The sequence below is a fragment of the Xiphias gladius genome, chromosome 17 (assembly GCF_016859285.1).
Source record: "Xiphias gladius isolate SHS-SW01 ecotype Sanya breed wild chromosome 17, ASM1685928v1, whole genome shotgun sequence".
NCBI lineage: Eukaryota > Metazoa > Chordata > Actinopteri > Istiophoriformes > Xiphiidae > Xiphias > Xiphias gladius.
In genome coordinates this window covers 10437630-10458449 of record NC_053416.1, presented here as the reverse complement: position 1 = coordinate 10458449, position 20820 = coordinate 10437630, and the positions used below count along the sequence as shown (strand labels likewise).

Genomic DNA, 20820 nt, shown 5'->3' with positions numbered 1-20820 from the left:
ACACCCCTCATCATTGTTCTGTAAATCAATAATTGTGTATCCCCATGTACCTCCTGAGAGGGACCGCATTACATTTATTACCTTTTCACACTTGGCCACAATGCTGTCTGTATGCTTTTTCCATGCTAGCCTTTCACCAAAGTGTACTCCCAAGAGTTTGTCATCTTTTACCCTCTTAGTTACATGTCCATACATAGGTAAACCCAGACATTCAGTTCTCTTATCACCAGACATGATATACTTAGTTTTTTCTTCTGATATCTTAAATCCCCACTTGCCTCCCCAATCAGATATTTTATTTAGGGTTCCCTGCATTCTCTTGGCTGTGTGTTTAATATTTCTGCCTCTTTTCCAGATCGATCCATCATCCACAACCAAAAGGGGGGACCCAAACCAGCCCCAGTGTCTTGAAAGATATATATTATCATGATTACACTTCCCTGTGGTGTTCCATTGTCAGTGCCTGTGCTATGAGAGAAAGCATCCCCAACCCTAACCTGTGTTAGCCAAGTTTATGGAATACAGTATATAGCTGTCTTATCTTTGAAGACATCCACCAATATTTTGAATTCCTGCCCATCACAAGATATACAATAGCCACCAGTTAATAATCATCTTCATTACTTCCATGACTCCCTCTTCAGTGTAACCCTCCCTCCTGTCTTTACCCTTCCTTTCTCTTACCCTCCCTCGCTCGTGCACTTCCAGCTTCTGCCTCATGAATGTGTGCAACTCCTCTGGGCCTGAATGTACCTCCTCAAGAAACCTTTCAGCAGCATCTACAACAATTTTAATGAGGTCTGACCTTTTGGTTTGCTTTGTAGCTCCCCACAGAACCTCTGCCATAAATGCAAGAAATGACTTTTCATGATCTGCATTTTTTTGCATCCTTATCCTCTGGCAGTGAGGAGGGAGCACTAACCCTCATCGGCCTGGTAGATTCCACTGATCCCCTAACTTTCCTCAAGGCGTCCGCATCATTACATGATGCTTGTATCCCCTGAAGGAAGCAATATGGTTTCTGCCACAATTACAGCACTTGGTTTCCTCAGCATGACATTGTGTAAATTCATGGTTCCCTTCACATTTTCCAAATCTTCGAGCTGATCTGCATGCAGCTGCTACATGCCCAAAATGCTGACACTTGTAAAAACGCAATGGAGGGCATATATATTTTCTGAACTGGAAGTTTATGCATCCCAGATTTACTCTTGTTGGTATTGTTTTTTGTTTGAATGTTTGCCACACAGCTGTGCCAGACTCTTTAAACCTGCGAGCGGACTCAATCTCAGCTCCCTCAAAATTCTTTACTTTGGCACTTTCAGTTATCTCAGGACTTAACGTATATCACGCCCTTAATATTTTGAGCTTGACCAGGTATTGTAACTGTCATGGCCTTCAGTCTCTGGCCAACAGTTTTACAGAAAATTAGAATATTTCCATTCAATATTATTTTCACATTCAGTGCATTTCCCATTTTTTATTTCTTCAGTGGAGCTATTATTAAAGCTCTATTAAAACAATGCGAAAATTACACCTCTAAAAACAATCGTCTTGCATCCCTTAAATCTTAAAGTGTAAAGCTGGAGTTACTCTATTGTATTTGTCTTACTGTCACCAATCCCATGGAAGGCCCAAAACCAACAATGTATTAGACTGTTTCTCAGAACTTAATATCTGTCTGTTGCTCTCAGCCCCCAGTTCTCTGTGGAACTGACTTAAAATAAACTACAGTGCCTCTGTTCATCATAATGAAAGAACATGACACCCAGTGCAACAATGTGGCTCACTGATGTGTTTTTAATAGTTTTTGGCCAACAATTCAGGTCTATGGTACAAAGGAATAAGCTATATCAGTCGTTGGCTGCACAGACAATAGTCCATGATAAATTTATTGTTGGTTTTGATGATTTCATGAGATATGTTGCCATTATGAAAAACAAAGAATATCGTCAGCTTTATCTTTTGGAGATTACAGATTCTCTTGGCATTCTTCTGGCTTTAGTGTATAGTTGATTAAAACTCACCATGTTTGTAATTTCGGAGGCCACATAACAAACTGATACTGCTTGTGTTTATATTAAATCTAGGTTTGTCTGTTTATAATTTGACACATACATAAAGCATACCTTTCCATTGTCCAGAAGGGATCCGCCTTGCCAAACATCTCTTGTCATTCAAGAGGGCCTGTTCTTACTGTAGGTATACATTCTTTGCAGTCGCTCATCTCAAACGTCCTCCACAAGAGGACAGTGTTTCCCTGTGGAAAAGCAAGTGATGCCAAATCTCACATCACCACAGTCTGTCTCCTCTCCTCTCCTCTCCTCTCCTCTCCTCTCCTCTCCTCTCCTCCACTCCCCTCCCCTCGTAATGCTTGCCACCAATTTGCTGGAGTACTGCTATGACAGTGCTAGTGAGGCTGTTGGCCACTGCAGTATCTCAGTTATTAAAAGCCAGATAGATGCAGATGAGATACCTATTCTGTTTACTTCAGCAGTAAACAGAATATTTTAAACACATATTTCCATAACTTACATAATAAATTGCAGTAGATTTGGAGCCCAAATATAAACACTGTGCAGTACCTACTGGTATAATTTGGTAGAAAGGGAGAAAAAACCCACTTTCTGTAAACCTCTCTTCTTCCACATTCCAGTATTAAAATTAAACTGAGTAAAAACAGATGGTATGAGTAAGAACATAATACTTTAAAGTAACCTGAGAAACTAAGTGTGTATTTGTGTGTACTGTAGCATGCAGCCACCTCTTTTCAGCGGAAGAGTCGGTGCTCCGCTCGTTAGGAGACCTCTAGTCTCCAGCCGGAGCGAAGGGATAAACCTATCCTTCCAAACTATAGATATGTTACTACTTTAGGCTACTTTATAATGAGTGATCAGTTCAAGCATAAAATATACTATGCCTCTTTTGTAACTCTCGCATAGAATAAAGGCACGCTGGGTTTTATCACTTGTAGGCCTATACTATTTTTTCCTGTGGTATAAGTCCTCACAGTCTTTTAGAGCTACAGACTTCGACAAGTGCTCAGTTATTAGTACTTACCCAATAATATGCAATAGCACCTTTTCAGTACAGAATACGGAGAGGGAGATCGGGATCTCTTTTTCCCTCAACCACTGGATGAGGTAGGTTTATTTAATGGTTCACAACAAGTAATGCACAATGTTCCTATAATGCTTCCCCTTCAGAAGGGTATACAGTGAGTTTCCACTGTCAGAGTAATGCTCATGAAGTGAGTGTCTAAGATAAAGCTTTCCCAAAGAGGTCTCCTAAGAGTCCGACTCTAGAGTCTGCCGAGCTGTGCTCGGTGTGAGTATTTATACAGTAAAAACCAGGAAGCCATGTGTCATACAGGGTGGTTCCTGTCTGATGATCTCAGTCACCTGATACCCCAATGTGTGTCATCAGGTCTGTTGTAAGGCATGTGTTTTAATCTTTGAATGTCAAGCACAGGAAACAGCTGGCTGTGCAAAGTTTTACAGCTATGAGTTATGAAAATAGGTAGGTGAGAGAGCAGGGAGTGAAGGAATCAAATTGGAAAAAAGGGACAGGAGTTATTTTGAGTCTGTGTTCGGGGTTCAAGAACAGTTTGCAGGCATCCAAAGGGGACCTGCAGGTCTGGTGTTCACCACCTGCAGCTAACCCCCTAAAAACCTGAGAACATCATCTCTCTGACTTCCTCTCTGTTCTCTGCCCTTGAAAGAATGCACACACACACACGTGCGCACACACGCACACACACACACACACACACACACACACACACACGCACACACACACTCCCACAAACCGCCTTCTGCTTTCAGCCCACTGATTCAGTCTGTCTGTGTTATCAGTCCACTGACTCATTGCGCCTCAGTCTGTCCAGCTCATGGCCCTCTTTCTATTTTCATCCTGTCCGGACATGAAAATGCCGTGACCTTGTGTCTTGTGTTGGACCACTGGAGGTATGTGTGTATGTGTGTTTGTTATTATGTGTATGTGTTTGGGTGTGAAAACCTAATCCCAAATGCCCACATTCCACCTTCCTGTCTAAATACCGGAATGGGTTTACTTGCTGTTTTTGATAATCACACGGACGAACCGGGAACCAGCCGGTTCTCTCCTGCTTATCATCACAGTATGGTGGGAGAGCAAGTAAGGATAGACTAGTATGAGAAAATATGTGGAAAAGAGAGGAGGCACAAAGTTGCAAGGGGAAGAAGTTGGAGGGGGGGCAATGTAAATATAGTGACATAAAATAACAGCAGTTTGAAAAAGCTATATTTTATAAATAAATAAATGAAATGATCTGGACTGAGGCAGTCATCAGTCACAGACACAGAAGCCGAAGTGACACACTTAACTTTCACTGAACTCACTGTTTTTTGACATTTTATAAACGCCTTTCACAAAGATCGCAGCACCAATATTTTATTAAATCCCGAGGGACTGTTTGGATGGCAAAGCATCTTGAAAGAGAGAGAGAGAGAGAGAGAGAGAGAGAGAGAGAGAGAATTGATATGAAAGAAGAAGGAAAAGCTCATTGATCTGTTGGGGTGTCAGAGTGCTCTCTGGGTCCAACTGCTGTGTGATGGATTGAAAGTAAACATGTCTTGGCAAATTAAAAATTTCACTGCAACGTAACCGACAATAAACCTTCAAAGCGAAAACAGTTTTGTTTTTTTTCAGAAGCAGATGTTCTTCAGCGAGACAATCTTTTCTTTTTCAGCAAATTGCTGGATTTAGTTTCTACCCCACTGAGTTCTCTGAGGAGGGCCCATTTTGGCCAGTGGCCTTAAGATGGTTCTGTGTTGAAAACAGAGACAGATTGAGTTCTGAAAAGCAGCATTTCCCCCTCATCTCCCTTGCATCCACTGAGCAGTTACTTGTCTGCCTCAGCCCTGCTTTATGTGCTGTTTCTTTTCAATCCATTTCCCAAGTTGCAAAGTAGGACAATAAGCATAAAATCCATTTGACTACAATTACAAAACTAAAAAACAAAAACAAAAAATAAGAAGAAGAATCACAGCATTTCAAATGAACCTTTCTGGTGTAATGCCTGTCAAATAAGTATACATGCATCTGAGTATGAATCATCTCACAGTAAGCTATCTAGAGCACACTCGGGATAGCTACTTTCGTGTGGCTTTGTGATTTTGTGATGTGCTCAGGGCTTTAAGGTATAAGCACTGGGATGTCTTAAAACATAGTTTCCTCCTTTTTGATTTTAAAGTCCTGCTGCTTGTGCATATCTAGCACAGCACCTCCCACACAGTCAGGGTTTGTCAAAATGAGTTTGAGTTGCAGCAGAGGAGGCTGTCTCCTCCAAAAAGCTCTTGATTGGTCTCGGTTCAGGGGGATAAGAAAATAAAAATTGGAATAAATAGCTTTATTTTTCCTTGGCATGAATACAGAATTAAAGTATTAATAATCAAGTGACCCCTTATATTTTTCATTAATAGCACCTCATAATATTAACGAAATGAAACGCATTTATGTAAAGATAAAACAAAATAGTAGTCTTTTCACTGACAGCTTTGATGTAAGATATTCCATTGTATTTTTCTATTGCATTTCTCCTGTATTTGTGCACTTTTCTGTCTTAACTTTGCTCCCATCCTCTAATATGAGCAGAAATATTCCTTTGGCCGACGTGGCAGTTTTTTTTTTTTTAAACCGCTTTTAGCATGTTCTTCAAAAAAGGCAGCCAAGGACATGATTGATGACAGTGTCAAATATTATGTAAAACAAAGACAGGATACATCTAGACTGTCCCTTGCTGAACATCATAACAGGGGATGTTGCTGGCTAATTTAATAATAATAATTTCATATGTTATTAAAATCATCATAAAGATTCCCTTTTTTCTCTTCATTTACAATGTTTATGTAGGGAGATCAGAGGTCATTTTAAAAGGTTGCTTTAAATGAACTACCTTGTGCAAAGTGTTGTCCCAACACCTCTTAGATGTTAATACCTGTTCCTAATGGCTTCTAATTCGTATGAATTCGTTCATTTCCTGCATACTCCTGACTATTCAGGCAGTGTTTTGATACAAAGAGAAATCATGTGTATGCTAAAAATGCACTGGAAACGAAGAGTGAATTGTGTGGTGTTACTGAGAAGAAAACTATGTTGTAAGAGGAGATGGTCTTTGAGACGAGAAATGGTGAGGAAAGAGAAGAGACTGTCCTCCTGTAAAAAAAAAAAACGACCCCATAGGTCATCTGTGCCAGCAGCTTAATACGACCCATAGTTCTGTTTTTTTGTGTGGCGATTTCTATGGATAGTAATTATGACATTAGCAGAGAAGGAAGTTAGGTAATGTTGTGTACAGAGAGTGACAAAGTCCGCATCAGAAGGATGTTCGGGTGGACGGATGGGTTGATGAAACACAGGACTTTCACACAGGGGAGCGCTGTTTGTTTTCCATGTGAAAGCAATGACCATTCTAACCGCATCCTAACTTAACCACGTTTTCATTAGTGTTACAATGACGACAATGGTCTGGTGTGCCTGCTGCTGGTACACTTCTACGGCTCGTATCCGAGGGCAGGGACCGACAACCTACAGTATACGGTTGTTTAGGTAGAGAAGCAATGAAAAGGCAGTAGGAATAAAGTGTGTACTAGGTATTAAATGATGCCAAATGAAGTCACACATGCCAATTTCTACCCAATAAACACATCCATGTGCTTTTACCTCATCTGCTTACTCAAAAGATATCCTTTGCCTCCAAATAAAGTAAAATCCATAATTCAAGAATGAATAGCTCTTGTTGTAGCATCATAGCAATTAGACACTTCTCATTGAACAATGTCTTATCTGAGAGAAAACCCAGCGTGCTTGCTTCTGTGCCCTTGGGCGTGTTTCCACTCCTGGTGACTTTCTAATCAGGAAGACAAGTGGATGTTATTGATTTTGAACAAGGCAATTATGAGAAAGTGGAGAGGAAGAGAGTTTGGTGACCATGAACAAGTAAAATGGGTAAAGAGGTGGAGGGAAATAATGAATACACAGGTTCTGGTTGAGAATGGCAGTAATGAGGTCACTGACTTGTCCTTTCCCTTTGTGTCAATGTATGCCACTGTATATCTGTTTTTGTTCTTAGAAACTTGTTAAGCCATGAACCAAAAATAGTTTTTACTTTAAAGTGATTGTTTGACAATTTTCTGGAATACAGTTACTTGCTTTCTTGCCAAAAGTTAGATGAGGAGATCCATATGTATAAGCTAAATATGAAGCACTGGAGTGAAAAATGGAGGCACGTGCGTAACTAATGACATTATTTAAGAGCACAAGTAGGTGTCCAGCGTGCACAGCAGGCCTTTTACACAGCAGATATTTTGACATATCAAAGTGGGAAAGGCACAGGCATTACTAATAACATTAGTGACGCCTCTGTTCTATTCATGCGTCCCACTAAGCCGTGACAGTGAGGGCGTGGACAATACAAGACCCTAAAACTGCAACAATGATACAGAATTCGGCATGAATTTTATTATCTACACCTGTTCTTTCCTACGATGTCAAAATGTCTTCCGTAAAAAAGCCCTATACCAGGACTGAAGGTGGCACAGCCAAATGGAACACATCCATTATTAATGGCCTATTATGGGGACTTTGGAAGCCCACAGCACCTGACTGAATTATGGCGCTGCCAAATTAATCTTTGACCAGTAGAATTATGTGTGGCAAACTGCCCAAAACATAATGGTTAGTATCATAATGACAATAGACACATTATTTGTTGAATAAAATTCACAGGGTTAGAAAGAGATACACACGTATTACGCAATATGCAAACACACACACACACACACACACACACTGCTCTCTCAGCCTTCATAGCAACAAATATTCAGGCAGAGAGACACCATCAGGGGGGTGATGGTGGTGGGGTGGTGGTGACGTGAACTCCCACTGCTGCGGTGTAGTGGTGTCAGGACATACACAGCGTCGATGGCACAGCAGTCAGCAGCTGGACCACTGCAACAAAGACAAGGAGGGAGGGAGGGAGAAAGAGGAGGAGAGCAAAGAAATCTGAATCTGCTCTGAAATATCAGTCCACTTTTACATGAGGTGATGTGTGTTAAATGTGTTAAGGTTTTTTTTTTCTCATTTACTATGCAAATAATTTTTGTTTTATATTAGTGAAAACCATTTTATAAAACATATCTTGTGGTTTTAATATTTTCGAAAGATATCCCTACTGGTCAGGTGGCTGCTGTCCTACATTTCTGTCAGTGCCTGAGTAAGGTTATCTGTCACTGTAAATATCTTATCCGTTTTTATTATTGTCACAGTGTCAGCGGTGTGGTGATTCAAGCCTTGGTTCAAACTTGTGAACCCTGGGGTGATACCTTGTACCAGCCTCACTGGCCTTCTAAATGGATTGTCCTTCTGCTATTAAATCATACCTGTGACAAATGTTCACGAATGCCCTCACAGATCAGTTGATACCTTAGATCACAGAGGCTTGTCTGACACCTACCATACATTACCGCCAACTCGTGTATTCCTGGACACGACTAACAAATTTCGTATCTATCACAACATGAAACTGAATCACAGCCTAGCTGATGCTGCCAAGGTCCCCCCTAGTATTGTTTTGAATTTCAACCCCTGCAGAGAACGTTTTAAAAAGCCATACGAACAGAAATGTGAGCGTATTGAGCCCCTGCTCCGGGCCCCATTGTTGGAATCTCTCGACGCATTGTTTGTTGCTTCCATCTTATCTCAGCAGCCAACTGAGATGGACCTTATGATGGCGAATGAGCTGGTGTCTGAAATCAGGTGAGTTTACCCAAAACAGCCAGCTAGAAAGGGAGCAATAATCATGAACAAGAGAGGTGACTAGTCTGCTGAGCTAAGGCACTCATGTATTCTAGGCGTTTCTGCCCATTGTATTATATAAAATGACATGTTTGTTTATTTATTACTCATTAATTCTTTATCAGTACTAGAAAGAAAACTGATAACATCATAACATGTTTTATGCTTAGGCACGGGTGCATAACCCAATAAATCTGCAAATTTTGCTTGAAGAAGCCACCGTGTCCTTGCTGTGCCGTTAATAATGAATATTAAGATAAACATACGATATTGTTTGTGACCTTTGTGTTTTGCTGACATAGTATTTACCTCCTCATTGTTTGGGACCCCACAGTGTCCACTGCTTCATGTGTTAAAATAATAATAATAACTTCAAAATAATGACCTCTTAGCTTTCTAATCTAACCTTAGCACTGAAGTGGAAGCTTTTCCCTTTGCCGCAGACTGATGAAGATGACAACTTATAGAAATGACCATAAACCAGAGAGGACTCCCTGCCGACCCCTTAGTAACTGTTGTAAAACTCCAATAACAGAAATCCAAACACATTTATTTGGGATTTGGGAGGGATAGCGCTGCATGAGTACTGTCAACATGAGTCAGAGAAAGAAAGCATATGAAAATGCATGTCATTTAACCGTGTTTTACAGCTGTGGTCACCGAGACTCCGAACTACTCTCTCACGTTTCAGGGACTGTGCATGTTATTTCCATTTTAAGGAACTGAGCCTCTTCGAATGATCACAATGATCATTGTAATTTGCGAAAACCCGGATGTCAGCGTCCTAACATGTAAGGTGATTCATCATGGTATGATGTCAGCATCCGTCATGCATTTCAAATTATTGACATTTTTTCCAGTGATTTTACCAGCATATTTGTCTTCTGTCTGTATCAATCTTACTGAGCATACAGTACAGGTATTGACAGCTCCTCGCAGCTGTTGACAGTTCCTCTAAAGCTTTATTAAAGACGATACTCCAGGACATACTGTGATGGCCGTTATAAGAATGACAACAGCATTGATGAAAGGCTGGCTTTCCCTGCAGTGGACGAACACAGCTGTATTGATGTCTCTCTGAGTGGTGTTTTGATCTTCTGAGCCCGGGCAGATTCACTCCCTTCCCTTGAGTCAGTTCAGAGCAGATAATCAGCGAGGCTGTGATGGATGAATGCATTAGTAACGACAGGCTTGCGTAAATATTTAGGCCTCAACAGCTGCTAATACAAATAAAACCGATCAGGTGGTTTCTGAATGAACAGATTCCCAATAAAGCTTATCTTATGCTGTGAAACACTGTATCAATTATAAAGGTCAGTCTGGTTTCAGAGTAGTTGTTAGAAGTCTACATTCATTACAGTAAACATTTCTCAGCATCACCTCAATTTGAAAGTGAGATCAAAGCTTTGCTTGTGCCAACATTCAAAAGCCAAAGTAGTGGAAAGCTTCCCAACTTGTTTTGAAGTCATTCTGTGCTTTATCGTTCTTATTTCTTCCTTGGATACACTGGAGTGCCCGCGTGTTGGCGCCGGCCTCTCTGTGGTGTTTCTGAATCCGCATCTGTCCAACAGTGCCTGTCTGTGTGCGTGTGACAGGAGTGATGAAGACATGCCGATGTGTGCTGCGCGTCCTGCAACAGTTGATCGCAGCCTGCCTCCGAAGCTGATCTGCTCATCCAACCACCAGCTCAGACTCTCCAGTGGAGCGATTGCTCTCTCTCCCCGGTACACTTCCAGCTCCTAACAGCACAAGTCACTTCCATTTTGTTATTGTAATAAACTATCATCCGGTTTTCCAGTTCAGCATTTTTCCACGAAATGACTGCCCAGTGTCGCCTTTTCTCCTTTCATTGCTAATCGCTGATTATACCCCGTTGCTGCTTCTCCCCCGCCACCCGAGCTGAGAAGTCCTGTTTTAATACATTTTCAATTGCACAACCAGAGGTCACACTGCAAGAGCCTTATTAGAAAGAAACATATTAAGCTTGTCAAGAAGGAAAGGTTTCAGCAGAATAGGCTGTTGAGATGCTTCATTCATCATCGTTTTCTGTGTAATACCTTGTTTCACGCCACTGCATGCCTGTCTCCTTCATTAGTGCTGCTAGAACAAATCACACAGACACACACACACACACACACACACCACCTAAGCCAGGACATCTTTAGCGTCGAGTTAAGTGAGGTTAAAGTTTTTGTGTTCATTCTACAGCAGGATGTAAGCTGCACTGGCTTGGATTTAAAACTGTGCACACTTAAGCTGAGCTGCAAAGCCTCCCAGGAAAAAAAAAAGGATGCAATTCTTTGTGAAGCGATTGATCGGAAATAATATACTGTGTGGGTGCGACTGCGAGACAAAAAGCAGGAGAAAGCGTGACGGGCAGATAAAATGTGCAAAACGGAAACTTGTCAATTTCCTGTAGCCATTAAAATTCATTGAAGGGCCGGAAATGTTCAAACGACGTCAAAACAGGTGGCTGTGTCCTGCCAGGCAGCCACACTTCTCTCAACCTTTGGTGAAATCTACCAGCATATGTTACGGCGAAGGACGTCTCTGTGACAAACACAAAACACATCAAGTTAAACTAAAACACAGACACTGTCACATTCTGGGGTCAAAGCAATGTTCCCGTCAAATCACATAACTCGGTCAAAGTAAAAACCAAATCGTAGACATTCATGTGAAAGCAAATTAAAAAAAAGGAAACAAAAGTCAAGTTAGCAGAATCATTTTCAATGTCTGTGGGCTTGTGCCATCAAGCGAGAGTCCCCTGTCTTGGATTTTGCTCGCAGAAAAGAAAATGACTGTAGAACTGTTTTTCTTTTACTGTAATGTTTTTTAGAACCATTACTTTAAACACAACCAAATTTGAAAAGCAAGAAAAGTTCTGTTACTGTAGCATTTTAAAGCAACCTATTAAGGGGGGTTGAACAAGAACTAGCAAAAGACGGTATATTATTTATTTTGCTGTACTGCTTTCAGAGAGGTTGTCTGAGTGCTTTGCTCATGTGTACAAAGTTTTTAAAAAATGCCTTTTGAAATGACAGCGCTGCACTTTTAAAGCAGCGGATACTTTTTCAAGGCACTGTTTTTACTGAGAAAGCTGTTTGCCATTTCTTTTACCCTAAAGAGCAAGGGAAATAACTGCCCTCGATCTCAATGCGGCGAACAGTCTCACAGCAGCGTTGCAAAAGGTCTGGATGAAACCTGTCTCTGCATTACAGGAGGTGAAAGCAGAAGGGAAATGCCAACACATCTCTGATTTTGACACATACTGTTGAAATTAAAAACAAATCCTACTGTCTGCCATACCGGCCTATTTGAATCAAAAATTCCACTGTGATGATTTTTTTGTTTGTTGGTTTGTCCGTTTTAAATTTGACCTGAATTTGGTTGGATAACTCAATAAAAGAAGTTATTTATTCTAGTGTTTACAGTTGGGTGTGAAAGCTCTAGATAGATAGATAGATCGATGGATAGTGTGCGTGTGTGTGTGTGTGTGTGTGTGTGTGTGTGTGTGTGTGTGTGTGTGTGTGTGTGTGTGTGTGTGTGTGTGTGTGTGTTTAGAGATTAACTTTTTGCTTGATTTAATGCTTCCACTTCTTTATAAACCTACTTTATCAAATGAAACTGCCAGCAGATGGTCCAAATATCAGCAACTGCGCCGATTCTTTTATCCTCGGATATAAAAGAAGAGACGAGGGAGAATGGGGAGAAGTAGGGACGTAAAACCATGAGCGCTAGTGTGTGTGTGTGTGCGTGTACATGCATAGCTGGAAATTCTCTGAAATATGTGCCATGTAGAGATTAAACACAAGCACAAGGGTACCACATATGAAATAGTTCCATCAAACTAAAGCCATTTTTTCAAGAGGTGATACTTTTAATGATGTCCCTAAATTTATATTTTATATGGTAGACCTTTACATTCCCGAGGGACTGACTCAGCCCAGCCATTTTACGGCTGCAACTAATAATGAAGGGATGTTTTTATCCTGGTCATCGGTGCCTGTCATCTCTTTACTTCTACTCGCTTTCACCTCTCTCCCCATTATCTTACGTAGGGTGAATAACTATCCCTTTAGCTCTGGGGGAATTCAAGCCCAGCACCAATTGAGGGGCTAGTGGCTCACTGAGATCAGTAAGAAATCCTTTTGGAAAAAGCCATAAGCTTCTACCACGAAAAAGCTGTCAAACACCGCGAAGAGCAGCAAATACATGCGATGATGCACACACATGCACACAGATCATAGGTTTTGACTGCGCTGCCTCAGATGAACACAGAGAGGATAGTTATGTTGTTATTGTTGAATGTCATGAGAGCAGTTGTGTGTATGTGTGTGTGTCTGTGTGTGTGTGTGTGTGTGTGTGTGTGTGTGTGTGTGTGTGTGTGTGTGTGTGTGTGTGCCCACTGGTGAACCTCGGTGGTGGGATTAGTGCACAACTTTTCCCTCGTGCTGGGTGTCCAGCGGTTGGAGTCTTGACAACAACCTGGGACCTGATGGATGCCACAATGACAAAGAGGATTTGGAGGAGGACACAGAGACGGAGAGAGAGAAAGAGTGTGTGTGTGTGTGTGTGTGTGTGTGTGTGTGTGAGAGAGAGAGAGAGAGAGAGAGAGAGGTGCCTCTTTTTTTGTTGATGCGGGACGTCTTTGTCACGGATTAGCCTCCTATTCTTCTTAGCCCTCTCTTTCTCTCCCCACAAACACACGGAGGCTGCTCCATGCCCTTTAACACGTCAGGAGAATATTTGACTCAGCATGACTCTGTAATATCTTACAGTTCTTGTTTTTTTTAATGGTATTTTCGGCCGGTCATTTCACAGAGAATAATCTAATGCTGTCGACAGGCTTGAAAAACGTTGTCGTGTAGCAATCACCTTGATACAAGTCTCATCAATTTCCACTGATGTTTTATTAGCACAGTTCAGATGAGGTTTCTTGTACTGCAGAGAAAAACCAATATGCCCTTAAAAAGCCATCTCTCCTGAGAGTGAGAGGAGTTTCTTTAAAAACTACTTTATTAATAGATGGTGTCTGTCAGAATGCCTCTGACTGTGATTTTGGTTGTTTTGCTCTCTTGACATTTTATTTTTATTTTTATAAATGCCAGTCATCCTGTCGATGCCGTTTTACCCTAACTATTCAAACAATTATTTACTGTATATAATTAACCATATAACTGATACAGCCTATTGGATATTTACACTAAATGTTTACTGCATTATTCACAATACCACTTAAAGATTACACTTTGAAGAAAAGGCTTGATGGTTTGGAGGGAAGGCCAAAGCATTTTCACACACATACTAACGCTGCATAGCATTTCAAGCTAAATCTGTATCACTGGAGAAGTATTCGCTGTTGTTTTCAGGTAATTGCCCCACTTTTTGTAGAAGAAAATAACTAGGCTCCAGCTAATTTGAAATGAATGCTGCCTCTGTTGAATGTCATAAAAGCTCACTGAATTCTGCATTAACTTCTGTAAATTGCTGCACCAGATTTGAATTTCAAACAAACATTTGGTAGATGCATTCAGGAATATCCCTTAAACATCTTGTTATGCAAAATCATCTGCGGCTTCACACATCCCTTCTGGCAGCGGTTTTCCATTATGATAGCATTAATATAACTGCATATGTGTGTAGATCATTGCTTTCTGAACCTTATTCATTATTCAAGCACATTATGAAATTTGTGTTGTCTGCCAAAAATGGATCTTTGAGCTGTCCCCTGCAGATTTTGGCCCCCTGACAGCCTTAAATCTTTTGCATTTCCATATCAGCTTGAATAGCTCAACCTCCGCTTGTAGTAATATTTAAAAATTTAAAGGACTGCCCCCCCCCCCTCCCGCAGAGATCCAGAAATCTTTCTGGAGAGTTTTCGGGTTATCTCCCCCATGGCTTTTTGTGTATGCTACCACATGGGAAAGTAAAGAACAAGCAACTGTGAGGCCATATTTACAAGTGAAGAGGAAATAAAGTGATACCTCTGGCGCATGTGGCAAAAAAAGAAAAAGAAAAACAAAACAGAGTCAAAAAAATCATCCTAAAAAGACATTTCTGGAGCCCTATTCTGTTTTATTTTATTCCACTCTAATCTTTTCTATTCTGTTCTATTCTATTCTATTATATTTTGTTTGCTTTTTGGAGCAGACATAAATTACCCTGCATGGCTGGTTGTGTGTGCGTGAGTGTGTCTGTGTGTGACGTGGTCTTGGTTTGAACTTTGTGGGCTGCACGCACACCCTGGCTCTGTGCTACAGGGAAATGTGGGCGTTGTGTCTGCCAGGCCTCTTACACTTGGCTTGTCTACATGCATTACTCACATACACACACACACACACACACACATACACAACCAGACACACACACCTCCTTGTTTTACTACATTCATGGGGACCTGTCATTGATATAATGCATTCCCTAGCCCCTTACCTTAACCATCACAACTGAATGCCTAACCCCAACCCAAAAAAACACAAATGTTAACCCCTGAAACAGCCATTTAAACTTGTGGGGTCCAGCATTTTGGTCCCCATAGTATAGTGGTCTCCCAGGTTTTAGACCCAGCAAATATGGTAAAATAAACACACACACACACACACACACACATGCCATTGAGGATTTCATGTCGCTAAATAGTTAATATTCGAAATGGCCTGGCCTCCCAGGCAGCCATCAGCATGATAGCATTAGCCTCCTTAATTCCCATCTGCCTCTCACCCTCTCTCTCTCTCTCCCTCTCTCCCTCTCTCTATCGCGCACACACACGTGCCTACACGTTTTTAACCTCTATCTTTGCGAGGACACTCACTGACATACTGCAACCCTAACCCTTACCCTAAAACCAAGTCTTAAACCCTCAGACAGCCCTTTGCACGTGTGTCAGAAAGTGAGGACCGGCCAAAAATGCCCCCCCTCTCCCCCTCAAACTGATCCTCCCGAGCCACGGCCACGCACGTATCTCAACACCAAGTGCTCTCTCTCTCTCTCTCTCCTCTCCTAACTCCCGGGTCCTCCTGGTGCAGCGCGGCTGATGGGAATCTGATCCAAGAGCTGTTCGGTCGCGCTTCCTGAGGTGACGTCCACGCAGCGGCGCCGCGCTCTCGCCTCGTCTCCCGCAACCCCGCATCCAGTAGATGGCCGCATTGTGCCTCTGTGCGCGCACGCCTGCTCTCTGCGGGTTCATCTCAGGGCATCACGGCAGCTTCGTTTTTAGCCCCTCTATTCTTTTTCTGACCTTACTGGCGATATTATTAGAGGTTGTTTTTGTTTTTTCCCCTCAGAGTAGGTCAAGTCTAAAATGACGTTCAAGCAAATAAGGTTAATGCCAACATTAGTGTCGCTGTAAAAATGGGACAGTGACTTTATGAAGTAGCTGATTATACTAGTAAGAGTCGCCGCAGTCTGTCACCAACAGGGTGTCAGATTTCAGAAATTCACATCATTTGACAGGCAGAAAACAAAAACATGTTCTCCTCTTCTGCTCCCATAATGAAACTCGCATCACTTCAGCACTCCGTTCTACATTTATCGTTGTAACGGGTTTCTGCCATCGTACGCCATGTGGCTGGACTCTCAGGCAGCAGCAGCTGAGCGGAGAGAGAGGAGCGCGCACGGAAACGGTCTTGGAGAGACCAGAGTCATTCCCGTCAGTCTCCGCCGGCCAGTCGCGCCGCGGACACATCGCTGGGGGTAACTGAATGTCGCGCAGCAAAAGGACGGCCCCGAAAAAGAGGAGCCCACAAGGACCGATAAAGCCCCCCCCCCCTCCCGCGAGGACCGTCGCAGCAGGGGAGCGTGACTGACTTTCCCCATGGAGGAGAGCGCAGAGGGGGTGAGCTCCGTCTCTTTCACTTCGTACCAAGATACAACTTGGACGTATGCAGAAGAGATGTGGATTCTGGGGGACTGAATATTGTCAGTAGTCGGTTAAATTAGCGGAGGTGATTTTGGATTCAGTCATTGATTGATTGATTGATTCGTTTATGTGAGCCAGCCCAAGACGTTGCCGCTGGTCCCGAGCTGTCCTCGTCCACGGAGCGGAGCGCACGCTGGCTGAAAAAAAAAAAAAAAAAAAAGATATATATATATATAGAAAATAAACAAGGAACTGCGCCTCTGCTTCGAAGACGTCAACCCAGGGACTGCACTGCCACTGATCATCTAGGTGGGTGGCCAGAATAACTCTTGAATGTTTTTGAAAGCTGAGTCGTCGCTTTGCTGTGTTCACACAAATGGGCACGCAAACTAAACCAAAAGGGAAAAAAAAAAAAAAAGACACCGGAATCTGGATGATAGCGACATGGCAGCATAACCAAGAGCTGTGACTTTGATGCGCTGAAGTGGACAATTAATGCTTCCCTGCTTTCAAAATGCCCCGTTGAGACTTTTTGGATGGTGTTTTCAGCCTATTTTGTTTTTGTTTTTGTTTTTTGTTTTTTGTTTGTTTGTTTGTTTGGTTTTTTTTGCTCAGCGCTCAGGTGGACACGTCGTCTGGAGACTGTGCCATTTACTGACGAGGAGCCGCAGTCAAAGAAATGGAATTAAAAAAGATAATAAATTAATTGAGAAATAAAACACGGCACCTCGCAGCGTCAATGCGGTCTCCAATATAATCACACAGACACGCCTCGGAGATCATTAAACAAGTCAGATAAACGCAGCGCGAAAACCATCAATACAAGTTATTGATGAGGTGGTATATAAGGCTAATGATTGGCCGAGCCTCTGTTTACTCAACAGCTCGGCAACAATATGGTGTGAAACTTTCGCTGAGGGCTTGACAGCTGAGGCATACAGCCAGGGGAGAAAACAAGGACTTTTTCTTGAATTATCATTTTTTGCTGCTGCTTTACACTATTTTCTTTTTTTTTTTCGACAACAACGCTGAGTGGAAAAAATATTTGGAGACAACAGCTGGAATATTCCTCCTTCCTTTTCATACTAGAATGTCTGCTGCATGTTCTGCTGCTGCAGGAATTTATCAGCCAGGCATTTTTGTGGCGCGAATTTCCGAAGAGGTCTTTTTCGAAATATTCGTCACAGCTCTTCTGCAAAGATGGTGGTTGTGACTAGGAGCCTATGGATGACCCAGTCCGTGGGAGAGCTGGTGCCGAGACAGCTGACCTCTCCGCCAGCTACGCCGTCTGTCTAAAACTCTTCCCCAGAGAGGCACAGCTGCTGCAGGCTGGGGATGTGATGGGGTGACCGTTGACACACACACCCCCCCCCACACACACACCCCCTCTCTCACTTTATTAGCAGTGTAATATAAACAATGGATCAGAATTTCTCAACAGTTCGAGATGGCAAGCAGCTGCTACCAGAGAGAGACTCCTCCAAACGCGTGCTGACGGGATGCTTCCTCTCCCTCCTCATCTTCACCACGCTGCTAGGCAACACGCTCGTGTGTGCTGCTGTCACCAAGTTTCGACACCTGAGGTCGAAGGTCACCAACTTCTTTGTTATTTCGCTGGCCATCTCCGACCTTCTGGTGGCTATCTTGGTAATGCCGTGGAAGGCAGCGACAGAGATCGTGGGGTTTTGGCCATTTGGTGCGTTCTGCAATGTCTGGGTGGCGTTTGACATCATGTGCTCCACTGCCTCCATCTTGAACCTGTGTGTGATTAGTGTTGACCGTTACTGGGCCATCTCAAGCCCATTCCGCTATGAACGCAAAATGACCCCTAAAGTGGCGTGTCTGATGATCAGTGTGGCGTGGACCCTGTCCGTCCTCATCTCCTTCATTCCTGTTCAGCTCAACTGGCACAAAGCTCAGACCACCAGCTACGCGGAGCTTAATGGAACATACCCCAGTGATCTTCCACCTGACAACTGTGATTCCAGCCTTAACAGGACCTACGCCATCTCTTCCTCTCTTATCAGCTTCTACATCCCTGTGGCTATTATGATCGTCACCTATACCCGGATCTACCGTATTGCCCAGAAACAGATACGGAGAATATCTGCCCTGGAGCGGGCAGCAGAGAGTGCCAAAAACCGCCACAGCAGCATGGGGAATAGTTCGAACATGGAGAGTGAGAGTTCATTCAAAATGTCGTTCAAGCGAGAAACCAAAGTCTTAAAGACACTCTCAGTCATCATGGGAGTGTTTGTGTGTTGCTGGTTGCCCTTCTTCATCCTTAACTGCATGGTTCCGTTCTGCGAGCCGAACTTGCCCGACGGTGCCACGGACTTCCCCTGTATCAGCTCCACCACCTTCGATGTGTTTGTATGGTTTGGCTGGGCAAACTCCTCGCTCAACCCCATCATCTATGCCTTTAACGCCGACTTCCGCAAGGCCTTCTCCATCCTCCTGGGTTGCCACCGACTCTGCCCGGGGAGCAACGCCATCGAAATCGTCAGTATTAACAACAACATGGGCGCCCCTACCTCAAACCCAAACTGTCAGTATCAGCCCAAGAGTCACATCCCAAAGGAGGGCAACCATTCAGCCAGCTATGTGATTCCCCACAGCATCCTGTGTCAGGAGGAGGGGTTACAGAAGAAGGATCGATGCGGAGGGGAGATTGAGGTGGGGATGGTAAACAACACCCTGGAGAAACTCTCTCCGGCCATCTCTGGGAATTTAGACAGCGACACTGAGGTCACCCTGGAAAAGATCAATCCCATAACACAGAATGGACAACATAAAGCCGTGTCATGTTGAGAAAAGGCAAAGATAGATCAGAGTACACTGAGGCATGTATGTACGCACAAAGGGAAGAAAAAGCTTACACAGAAGGACAGCAAAAAGAAACAATCGAGACAGACATCTATAAGAACATGCCTGACAGGGAACCAGTGAGTGGGATATACAGAACCTTAAGACTGTCAACAAAAATCCACATGGAAAAACCTACAGAATGTTTTAAAGTAAAGGCACTTTATCCTGGATATAACTATCTGCAAAATACGCTCAGCATTTATTGATGAAATTGACACATTTGATGATAAATGTTGATAATGTGAATATTAAAGCAGAACACTAGCTATGTGCACATGTATACATTTTTGAAAATATTCAAAAAGATGTATACATATGCATGTGTATACTGTACAGTACTGACACTATCCTGGGAGGACTTAAACACAGTATATACAGGGGAGCAAGATGTAGTAATTATTAGCAAAATGTCTTGTAGGTAGGTGCTTTATATGTGTTTTAAGGAAGAGAGAACAATGTGGGTAAATTGGTTTTGGTACATTATAATTAGTTGTTTATTGCAGTTATTTCTCTTCAGTACATTTCTAAGGATGAAACACCTGTATTGTGGTGGAATTTTTTTTTTGGTTAAAATTATTTCAGACACCAAAGTAAAAATGTTCTGATCCAAACTAAAACAGTTAGCGGGCGGATAATAGAGTTCAGTACCCTAAGCCAATTTGTCAAATACTTATAAATGTTTCATTTTTACCCCCCCCTTACCATATTATCTTGCAGTATCTCCTAATTTTTTATAAAACCTGATATGTCCCGAGTCTAACTGATGTGTGTAACATACAGGAAGAAAGAAAGGGGGATAGAAAAGTCACTCTTATGGTCAACTTTCTTTCAACTATAGTCTATTCTGATCCATCTTCAACCCTGCCCCCTGGGATCGATCAGACTGGCTCATGTGAAGTTTCCTCCAGTTCTTCTCCTCACTCCCTGTTTTCATTTGCTTTGTCTTCCCTGTCTGCTTCTCTGCAGCAAACACTCTCTAGAGCCCTCCAGTATCCTCTCCTCTCCATTTTCCTGCTCTCCTTTCCTCAGTCGGCAAAGTCCCTTTCTCCCTTGTGCTGCCTTTATTTCCTCAGCGTTGTCCCCTCCCCACTATTCCCTCAGTCAGCACAGTCCTTTACACCTGCACTATACCTTCCTTCCCTCCTCCCCATCTCTTTTGGCAGCCCTCCATTCTAAGTCCTTACTCTTCCCTCTTAAAGTGGTACTAATGATTCCACTTTTGGCAAATGCCGTCAGTCCATAGTTAAAAAAGAATG

General features: G+C 42.7%; 1 protein-coding gene across 1 annotated transcript; it reads left to right on the top strand.

The window, feature by feature from the left end:
* Positions 1–17808: 17808 nt before the first annotated feature.
* Positions 17809–20120, top strand: drd1b (dopamine receptor D1b). The gene has a single exon (XM_040149727.1). It carries the CDS (start codon positions 18116–18118, stop codon positions 19505–19507), a length of 1392 nt encoding a protein of 463 aa, XP_040005661.1. The 5' UTR covers positions 17809–18115; the 3' UTR covers positions 19508–20120.
* Positions 20121–20820: the final 700 nt, after the last annotated feature.

Coding starts and splice junctions, on each gene's coding strand:
- drd1b (XM_040149727.1), top strand. CDS start 18,116: ATGGATCAGAATTTCTCAACAGTTCGAGATGGCAAGCAGCTGCTACCA.